Raw genomic sequence first — 10,212 nt, forward strand, 5'->3', positions numbered from 1 at the left:
TTCCTTAATGCAGGAACCATCATGCTCACAAAATCTTTTGATTGAATCGATGAGTGATTTAAAGCAGCAGAGATATTTCAAGGTTGTGAATAGTCCAGCAGGCTTGCACTGATTGATTAGCAGAGTAACTTCAAGCCAGAGTATCACCCATACTTCTTTTTTTTTGCGGGAAGAGCATCATCCATACTGGATAGCTTCTGCCATCGACTTGCCAGTTCATTAGGATACTAGTGTGAACTGCACAAATTAGTTAGAAATGCTTTCGAATTGATGTACCTGTTGTATGAGTTTGCCAATTCAAGAAGAAATAGATGACTGTCACAGCACTTCATTTTGGGGGATTCTTTTGTGTACAATGAATCCACATTGCCAAAGTGTTAGCGTAATTCTTTTTTATATTTTTACATTACAAATTTTGCCACTTAAAAATAGTTCAGATCAGTTTGTAGTTTGCTCATAAAGACTTTTTGAAATTTTTGTTATCTTTTATGAAGATTATAGTCCCCTGATGTAACATCCATGAAGCCAGTCTTCTTGAAACGAGTCAATTTCTGGCCATGAATTACTTGATTTCCCTGGTCAAAGATAAGCATCTTTGCCTATCTTTTGTCACTATGGTTAGTTTCACAGCTTTCTCTTAAGAGATTAATGTACCCATCTGTGCATATACAAGTATAAAATGCAGAGTGTAAACATGGTGCCGCGTGTATGACAACTGTGGCTCTGGTCAATGAGCAAACTTATGATTAACGATATCTTCATCATGAGATCAGATGCAAACGCAAGCAACATAGTTACTGCTAAGCAAAAGTCAAAGAGAGAGAGACAAACCTCACACCCCTAGGAGCATGTGCCTCACCTTGAGGCAAGAGAAGCATCCTGCATTCCTAAGCAAGTAAGCAGCTTTTCCTTTCCAGAATCCAAGCAACCGAAAAGAAGGCCAAGTTTCTTCACACTGCGGCCACAGATGCCGTCCCGGTCCGCAATAAACAGAGCCAAGGCTGGAGAGCCTGGAAGGATGCTAGTGAGAGGGTGCACTGCACACAAAATGGAGATGGATGGAGGTAGTAAGTACAGATCAAGAGGCCACACAATGGGCAGCAACAACTGCAAAAGGCTCCCCTACCTGCTGCTCCTGCTGCTGGCTGTCGGTGCCGCCACGCTGAGCGTCAGCGTGCTGCACAAGATGAGGGAACGGCGCCTTCTCTCCGTCCTCCTCCAGGAACGCGAGCAGCAGCTCATGTCCCTCCAGGTCCGCCTCGAGGTATGGATACGGTTTCTGGCATGCCATGCATCAGAACTGGTTTGCCACTTCTCTGTGCTTGCATCTCTTTTGCACTGCTACCAGTAGATTGTGATTGCCCCACTTTGGTGATTTATCACCTGAACTCTGGAGTGCTCTAAGCATATAACCAGTGACCTGAGTTTAGTCCTCTTATTCATTAAATGCGGCCCTAGGACACACATACCTGCCACATCGAGACATAAATCCTCAGCCTCAGGTGCCAATATTCACAGTTCCAAATAATTAATATCCCTGGGCAGGCTATGAATATATTCTCATTTTCAGTGGATGAAAGAGTCTTACATGAGCAATCATGCAGGCTGTAGCTAAAAGATTCTAACCTCGATTTTCAATCAACATCATGGTCACAGATTACAAGTACCAAAAGTAATTCCGGCTTCCCTATAGGGCATAGACTTGTGCAGATACTCACAGCGCTAATTAACAGAAGTACGGATAGAACACAACTGCACTAATGCACTCACAAAAGATCTATAATCCAACAGCAAGCATAATGTAAAATATGGAATCATGAATAGCAACCAATCTCGTAAAAGACTTCCATTCCATACTAACAGCTTTTGTGCAGAGAGAATCATAAATGTTACATCAGCATATAATATTCAACTGAATATCTTTTTGATTTACAAGGATGGCTATGACAATGATATTCATTTGTGGATTATAAACACTGCGACAGTTGTAGCACTAGCACAGAAGAGCTCAAACTATCTACCTATTCCATTAGCATGCTAATAGTTTTTCGGTTCTGTTCATAAACATGATTTTCGAAGTCAACAATATCTCATTAACCAAATATTTCCTTTTCATTTGGCCAGAATGAGAAGGAAATTAGTAAAGAGATGAGGAGAAAAGTGGATGAACTGGAAGCTAAAACGTCTATCCTGAGTATTGAGAGGACAGAACTGAAGAACAAGGTCATGAATTCAGAAACAACCACCACCTATCTTACCAACACCCAGAAAGAACTGGAGGCAGCTCTTGTGGAGAAAGAGAGCCATATCAACCAAATGAAAGAGATTGTAGCTGCTTCAGGGCCTGACCAGATGTCTGCTATAAAAGAACTCCTGCAACAAAAGGAAGCTGAGCTTGAAGAGATCAAGACCAAGTTCAGCGGCAATGCTGTGTTAGCCACAAACAATGAAAATGCAACTTCTGACACTGTGGCACCTGAGAATTCTGCAAGCTCTGATGATACCATACCTGCTCCAACAACCATACCTGCTCCAACAGAAGATCATTCCTATAACAGCACTGCATCAGAGAGCAACCACCAAGACGAGAGAATTTTAGAGAGCACAAACAACAAAGATGTAAATCCTGATGCTGTGATACCTGAGGAAAAAATAAATTCCAGTGATTCCATGCCTGCTACAGGAGAAGAACTGCATTCCGACGACACCACTGCATCAGAGAGCAACCACCCAGATGAGAGAACTGTAGTGGGCACAAACAACGAAGATGCTGTAACTCCTGACACTGTCATAGCTGAGGAAAAAGCAAACTCCAGTGGTTCCGCACCTGATCAAGCAGAAGAACTGCAATCCTACAACACCACCGCATCCGAGAGCAACCACCAAGAAGATGGTTCATCAGAAGGTCAGTTTGTAAAGTTCACAACTAACTTCGAAGATGATGCCTTACAAGAGAAAACAGACGATGCCAATCAAAGTTCTGACGACCCCCCTCTAAAGGGAACGCGTTCAGAGGAATCTGAACTTCGTCAATCGGCAGACAGTCAAGAAATCAGCAAAGAAGAAGTAGATGGGAGAAAACAATTGGAGGACACCCAAGGCGAGGTCAGCTACCACAGCAGAGAGAGTAAGCTGCTTGAGAAGGAAGACGGCAAAGAAGTTGCTAGAGAGCCAGAGAAGGAAATCAACCCTGATGGTGAGATGAAGATCTCAAAAGACAGTCAAGAAATCAGCAAAGAAGAACTCGATGGGAAAAAGCAATTGGAGGACCCCCAAGGCGAGGTCAGCTACCACAGCAAAGAGAGTAAGCTGCTTGAGAAGGAAGATGGCAATGAAGTTGCTAGAGAAGCAGAGAAGGAAATCAGCCCTGATGGTGAGATGAAGATCTCAAAAGACAGTCAAGAAATCAGCAAAGAAGAACTAGATGGGAAAAAACAATTGGAGGACCACCAAGGCGACCACAGCACAGAGAGTAAGCTGCTTGAGCAGGAAGATGGAAAAGAAGTTGCTAGCGAACCAGAGAAGAAAATCAACCCTGATGGCGAGATGAAGATCTCAAAAGACAGCTTGACTGAAGCCAACCAAGAGATAATCCAAGTCGTGGAACCTGTTGCCAGCCCTGCAGATGCAAACCTCAGCTTGTCCACAAATAACAGGGAATCAAAAGAGACAAGCAAGAGGCGTAGGAAGAGGAAGTCCAGATCTAAAAGGAGGAAGAGGACCGATGTTGCTGCCAGCAATGTTGATGGAGAAGTCATCAAAGGGAGGTAGATGCCACAGCGAATCCGCGAGGAACTGTTTGGATTTGAAGAATCACTGCAATACAATGATGGAAGGTACAAAAAGGAAAATTTGCAAAAGCATATCACAAGAGGCAAAACCTAGATCACTGGCATATGCTGAATAGCTCTGAAGAGAACAATGGAAAATAATATAGCTACACAGCTTGTATAATTAGTTATCAATTTGTAACTGATGACAGGATAAATAATTATTTATTTCCTGAATACTGAAAATTGATTCTTCGGCGAACCTAGTAGTAAGCCATTTTGCACTTTACTTCCTGTGAACACCTAGCTGCATGGTAGCTTTCACTAGAAAGTTCTTTCAATGATAAATTTCTCTCCGAGGTTACAACATAAGAATATTATGTACAATTATTACTACAAGAACATGTGCCGAAGACATGTTTGCCAAGCATACAAGTACGGCAGATATATGAAACAAATTACCAGCAAACAATTTTCTCACAGCAGGTACAAATCTGCACCCTCTGAATAAGCTTTATTGGCCTCACGCAGAAAAGGTACAAACAAAATTGAGCAACTATGAATAGATAGAAATTAACTTCTGAATCAGTGAATCTGGAAATGATATAATATAATTCTTCTTCTGAAGATGTATAAATAACCAGACAAAAAAAGGTTGACCTGTCTGAATATCCAATAAATATGTATCTCAAAACTTGTTGTAGCACCTCAATAATTTAAATCAATTCTACAATTATGCCCTTCCTCCAGTCTCACCAAAAAATCAAAATGGAAAAAATTACATTGGTGGTTGCAAGTTATGAAGCCATGTACTAGATGCTGTTCAAGTAGCAGCCTACTGAATGCCAATCTTAGCTCTTCTGCTATTACCTGTATGGCCGGTCATATCTGTAGTCGATGTACCTTATCAACTACACATGCCAGCATAAACAACTGTCCATGTTTAATCTGAGGGTGTAACTTGTGAACGAAGCCTATCAAATTCACAAGAATGTTCGTGTATGCCTTTTCAAGCTATGCATTTGAAGCATGTCCATCAGAAGGTCACAAAAAGTTCTAATATTGATACACATTAATCAGCGCATGAAGCACCGTTGAAGCAGAGGGTGTGAATAATCCACATAGTTGTCCCAGAAGCCCTTGTACTTCTCCATCCCAATTTTCAGCCATGGCTTCAAATTTCCATTGTAATGCAATACTGCACCTTCCTTAATAGTATCAGGATCAACAGTTGTGTAGCCCAGCCCCAAGACATGCCATTTTGGGTCCAGTGCTTCAACCAAGCCATAGAAAGCAAGAAGCCCAGGTGGTAAAGATCCAAGCTTCCACAGGGTATGATCAGCATTGCGCTCCTGCCAATAATGATATATACCTGTGACATTCTTGTTCCTCCATTCAACAAGATCAAGCACATTCATACCAAACGCCCAGCCACAAGCATCGGGATCAAAATGAGCACGAATCAGAGGATGAGAATGATTGAGATACTTATGAAATCTGTGGAACGTCTCCATGCAAGTCTCAACTGCCCCCATAACGTTACCATTGAGGTTGATTGTAAACAAATCTGACAGGTCCTTCTGAACAACAATGTCATCATCAAGAAATACCACCTTGTGCAGTTCTGGGTAAATCTCTGGGATGTAAAACCTCAGGTGGTTGAGCATTGATAAGTACTTGGGATTTCTGAACTTGATTGGTGTTCCACGATTACCACTTCCAGAGAAGTAGAAATTCTGTGTAGCAGCATCCTGGAGCTGTTTAAGAACAGGAACATACGAAGCATTTAGCCAGGTGAAGTCCTCCACCTTTTGTATCTCCACAATGGCCCCTCTGTAATCATTCAAGGCAAACCACGCCCTCATTGGATCATAGTTCACCTCGTCGGTCACCAAATGGAAAACAATCTTTTCAGGGTGCTTTGAATTCAGAGTTGTAGAATTGACCACAACAGAGACCGCGATGATGTTGTCCGAGAAAACACAATAGTGATAGAGGCTGTTATCCCTCAGATTGCTCTGCACTGCTGGGCTCCTATCCAAGAACTTCCTCTGAAGCTCGGCACTCTTGAACCATTCCATGGTTAACCGGACACCAAGGCAATAAAGCCCCTTTGGGAGCTCCTCAGCAGCAATCTGGCCATACTTTGTGCTCTTGTCCGCCTCGGCCTTCGACTTCTCCTCCAGGGACAGAATCTGGCCCTTCAGCTTCAAGATGGTGACCGCGCTGTCGTACCGGAACTGCTGAGCCTGGTAGAACAGCACGGCCATGTCCCTGATCGCCTTCTCCGCATCCTCCTTGACCACCAAGCCACCATGGGCCGCAGCACGGGCGAGGATGCTCTGCTCCCGCCGCACCAGCGCACCAAGCTCCGCCACGAACTGCAGGTTGCTGGCTTCTTTCGCGACCGTGATGTAGGTCTTTGCGAGAGAAATCTGGTCCATGAGCTGGCGGGAAAGCGAGTGAGCGCTCATCATTTCGTCCGTCATGTTGTGCGTGTCCGTGATAACCTCGAGGTAAGATCTCTGCACATCAAAAGTTCAGGACATTCAGACGCTAGTCCAGCATCCATGATTGATGTTCTCTAAACAAACAGTTAGCGTGTAGAGTACTAGTCAAGTAGTACCACTACAGAACTAGCAAATTCAGCAGTTATAATTACTAACACTTGTACTAGAATCTGATGGTTCCGAGCCAGACTAGGCAATATGATTTACGAAATGCGGAACGGGAGATGCGGTGCGGCTTAATCGGTTGTACTATAATTATTACCTGGCGGAGGAGAGGGGAGGAGACGGCATCGGCGTCGGCGTCGGCGGATCCGGAGGAGGAGGCGTCGGTGGAGGGCGGGGAGGAGGGGTCGGGGGAGCCGGCGAGGCCGAGGAGGAGGAGGGCGCAGGCGAGGGCGAGGAGGAGCGAGAGCAGGAGGCGGGCCCAGAGCGGGCGCTGCTGCCAGCGGCGCCGGAAGGACGGGCGGCGCTGGTCGAGGAACGGGCGCCGCCTCGTCGCCGGGTCGAGGAGGCCCGCCGGCCGCACCATCGCCGCGCCGGCCCCGTCGGCGCCCGACGGGATCTCGCGAAGATGGGTTTCCTTCTCCCCCACGCGGCCCTCAGATCTCGCTCGCACGGCGCGGCAGGGAGGAAGGCAGCTTCGTGTGTGCCCCTTTGCTTGACTGCGGCCGCGACTGCGACTGGTTTGATTCCTTCCCCACCCCTTGCCGATCTGTTGGCAGCGGCGGCAGCTGGGAATGGGATCCACGCGGTAAGTTTTGAGTTCACGCTGGCGGAGCACCTTTTCCCGGTTCACCGCGCCGCTCTGTCGACGTAGTAACAACTGCCCCGCGCCGTGGATGGAAGCAAGGTCGGCAAGAGCAATCAGGTGATGTAGAATTTACATCATCTACTACCACTATAAAAGGAAAAGAGGGGCAGATCTAAACAATCACATCCATGCTTCATCAACATTTAATGGCTCTTAATCATCCGGTGTTTAACGCTACCAACCACGCATTACGCCACTAGAATCCATCGATCGCTAATCTGCCCCGTCGATAAAAAAAACTGCTGCCCGCACACGACCGCCCGACCTCTCTGGCTCTCTCGCCCCTCCTCTTCCTCCCTCGTCGTTACTCCTGCAGCCTCGCGCCGCCTTAGCCGCAGGAGCCGCCCCACCGCGCCCGGAGCCGCCTCCCGCGCCCGTCGCCCCGGGAGCCGCCACCCGTCGCACGTCGGGGGAGCCCCACCGCAGGTCGCCGCCCTTCGCCGCGGGAGAGCCGAAGCCGCCGTCCGTCGCGCGCCGGGGGAGCCCCGTCGCAGGTCGCCGCCCTTCGCCGCGGGAGAGCCGGAGCCACCGCCCTTCGCTGCGGGAGTCGCCGGCAAATCGCAGCCCGTCACGCGCCGGGGGAGACCCGCCCCAGGTCGCCGCCCTTTCCCACGGGAGAGCCGCCGCCCGTCGTGCGCCTGCCTCTCCTCCTCTGCTGCCGCAGGTACGCCGACGCCTCCTGACAAGCCAGTAAGTTCCCTCCTCCGCTCTCCTGCTGATGCGCGGTTACGTCGCCCCAGTCCATGCCGCTGCCCCGATGTTCAGGTGAGCAGAGACGCCATGCCGAATTCACCATTGCGGCCAGCCGACCTTGTTTGCTGTAGCTGTTGCCTCAACCGGTGCGTCCCCGCCGTCTGGCCATGGCGCAGCCGCGGTGGACGCGGTTATGCGTGGCTCACAGAGATCCAAGGGCAAGACCAGTTTCCGCCCATGAAAGGTAAACACCGATTGAGACCACTGTCTAGAGGGTAAGCGGGCGTATCCGTCTATTATTTAGCTTGTGATTTGTGATGTATGGGTGGCGTTGGATAATGTTGTTCTTATTGCAAGTAATCTTTGATTTCTGTTTTTTTTGCTCTTCCCAGCCTGGACATGGGAACGCCGCAGCTCCTTCCTCAATGCTACTTTTTGTAAATCTGATCTCTGCAACTCGTGAGGATTCAAATCACTAAAGGAACTAGGAGTACTACTTGTTTTATTATAGGTGTCTTCTAATCTAAGAACTACTGAGCAAGATAATTCAGATGGATCTAATTAAGAATCTTGTATCAACGGTGATCAGGGCTGTTTTTACATATGTTTATAGACAACTTGCGCCAAAGCTATATGTATTGGACGACCTGCGCCAAAGCTGTCCATACAGGGCAGATGGTCCTCAAAGCATGGTGTCGATTTCGTAAGTTGTTAAGTTGATTTGTTAAGTCTATACAGTGCGGACAACCTACTCTATCTATCTATTTAATGGGTAAGTTGATTTCATTCTGTTGTCTCACCGGCTTAGAGTGTTGTGCATGCGGTGCTTGTTAGAGCTTTGTCCAAACATGTCATTTCCCGTCATACAAACTGCTTTTGCTCGGAGTTATACATGGATGGAACTTTTATGTGTTCGCAATACATGACAACAGGGGTTACCATTTTGCGGCTCAGGAACACACTTTGGATATAACATCATGGGGACAAAAAACATATTACTGGAAAATCAGGTTAAGCAGCACCCTATCTTTTTTTCTCACGCTATATGGGATGCTTGGAACTTTATTATCATTCTCTGGTGTCCTGCCTTTGTTTTCAAATATTGATTGGGATCAAAAAAATTACTTGTCCTTTGTACAGAAGCATATGGGAACCGCATTTGAGAAATGCTCTCAACTTTTGGTTGCAAATATTGAAAAGGTGATAAAAATGCAGTGACTTTTTGAATCACAGTGAGGTCATTTGATTTTTGCGGTCTTCTTAGCTTTGATTCATGTTGCTACTAGCAAAAGAAATAACTATTTGTGTTGTAGTTTCCACTGAAAACTTGCACCTATGTAGTTTATTATTGGTACCTGTTTTCTTCATACAACTAGATTAATTTCACATGCTTTCACAAGACAATGTAACTATTTTCTTGTAGTTATTGTTTACATGGAATCAAGTGAAGACATCGGTGATTTTGCAGTATGGATGAAGCTATATACACACACAAAATTTGAATTTCTTGCCTTGAAATATATTTTTGCAGCATGTATTAAACATGGTGTGTCCAAACATAGACGATAAATGAAAACATGTCTTTTGCTTTGACGTTTCGGCGTGCAGTAACAGTTTCAAATGATATACTTGTTTTATTATGATCTCTACACAATATTATTAGCTTGAAAATTGAATATGTGCATTTTTTATTTTACACATACAATCAAATTTTGTACAGTATTTGATACATGCATTTGCACGTACACGATTACTAAATCTTGGCATTTTCTTCTAAGTACGAAATCTGTTACAGAGTGCTAAGTCTTGATATTTTGTTTGCCACCTAAGAAGAAAAATGCCACTCCCGGTGATTATGATTCGCGATTTTAGTGGTGTTTATTGTTTCGTTGCATGTAAAAGTGATGTGGTGTCTTGCACAGACCTGCTGAAGTTTGTCTTCTAATAGCTGATACATGCCTTCTATATTACTCCCTCCGTCCCAAAATAAGTGTCTCAAGCTTAGTACAAATTTATACTAAAGTTAGTACAAAGTTGAGACATTTATTTTGGGACGGAGGGAGTATATTTTATGCCTTATTTAAGGTTTAATTTCCAATATATTACAGGTACACCTTTGAGTATATGATACTCCATATATAGATTGCTTCCTTAACCGAAGTAGGTGACCAGGATTATTTCATTCTAGAAAAGGTAAAAGGAAGATGAATGATACCTCTCTCAATACCATGGTTCATGGCAGATCAGCGGCACTATTATGTGTTTGCTGCGTTTGAACCAAACCAATAATGTGGTACAATATCTACTGTTTCCTTTATCTGAACCGAAACAATAGTTTTTAAAATCATAATAATATTTCCTTAGATATGCAGGTTGACTATTCTGAAGTTGATGGGTTTGTGCTACAAACTGAACTAATTCCTCTTTG

The 10,212-nt window shown here is 45.3% G+C and overlaps 2 protein-coding genes and 1 long non-coding RNA gene across 3 annotated transcripts; 1 reads left to right on the forward strand and 2 right to left on the reverse strand.

The window, feature by feature from the left end:
* Nucleotides 1-931: 931 nt before the first annotated feature.
* LOC119356927 lies at nt 932-2,369 on the reverse strand. Its single transcript, XR_005172082.1, has 3 exons — nt 2,259-2,369; nt 1,127-1,469; nt 932-1,037 (listed from the first exon to the last, which is right to left on the reverse strand). It is a non-coding gene; the product is annotated as an uncharacterized LOC119356927 (long non-coding RNA).
* On the forward strand, nt 945-4,056 carry LOC119356925 (otolith matrix protein OMM-64-like). Its single transcript, XM_037623915.1, has 2 exons — nt 945-1,264; nt 2,125-4,056. Exons 1-2 carry the CDS (start codon nt 968-970, stop codon nt 3,769-3,771), a joined length of 1,944 nt encoding a protein of 647 aa, XP_037479812.1. The 5' UTR covers nt 945-967; the 3' UTR covers nt 3,772-4,056.
* A 357-nt stretch (nt 4,057-4,413) lies between these two features.
* On the reverse strand, nt 4,414-7,069 carry LOC119356928 (probable galacturonosyltransferase 10). Its single transcript, XM_037623916.1, has 2 exons — nt 6,543-7,069; nt 4,414-6,295 (listed from the first exon to the last, which is right to left on the reverse strand). Exons 1-2 carry the CDS (start codon nt 6,807-6,809, stop codon nt 4,847-4,849), a joined length of 1,716 nt encoding a protein of 571 aa, XP_037479813.1. The 5' UTR covers nt 6,810-7,069; the 3' UTR covers nt 4,414-4,846.
* Nucleotides 7,070-10,212: the final 3,143 nt, after the last annotated feature.

The sequence above is a fragment of the Triticum dicoccoides genome, chromosome 2A, assembly GCF_002162155.2.
Source record: "Triticum dicoccoides isolate Atlit2015 ecotype Zavitan chromosome 2A, WEW_v2.0, whole genome shotgun sequence".
NCBI classification, from domain to species: domain Eukaryota; kingdom Viridiplantae; phylum Streptophyta; class Magnoliopsida; order Poales; family Poaceae; genus Triticum; species Triticum dicoccoides.

What these genes read in the sequence shown, in the direction of transcription:
- LOC119356925 (XM_037623915.1), top strand. Translation starts at nt 968, where the DNA reads ATGCCGTCCCGGTCCGCAATAAACAGAGCCAAGGCTGGAGAGCCTGGA. An exon ending in CCCTCCAGGTCCGCCTCGAG is followed by an intron (nt 1,265 to 2,124) that starts GTATGGATACGG and finishes TCATTTGGCCAG; the next exon opens with AATGAGAAGGAAATTAGTAA.
- LOC119356928 (XM_037623916.1), bottom strand. Translation starts at nt 6,809, where the DNA reads ATGGTGCGGCCGGCGGGCCTCCTCGACCCGGCGACGAGGCGGCGCCCG. An exon ending in CCTCCCCTCTCCTCCGCCAG is followed by an intron (nt 6,296 to 6,542) that starts GTAATAATTATA and finishes TTTGATGTGCAG; the next exon opens with AGATCTTACCTCGAGGTTAT.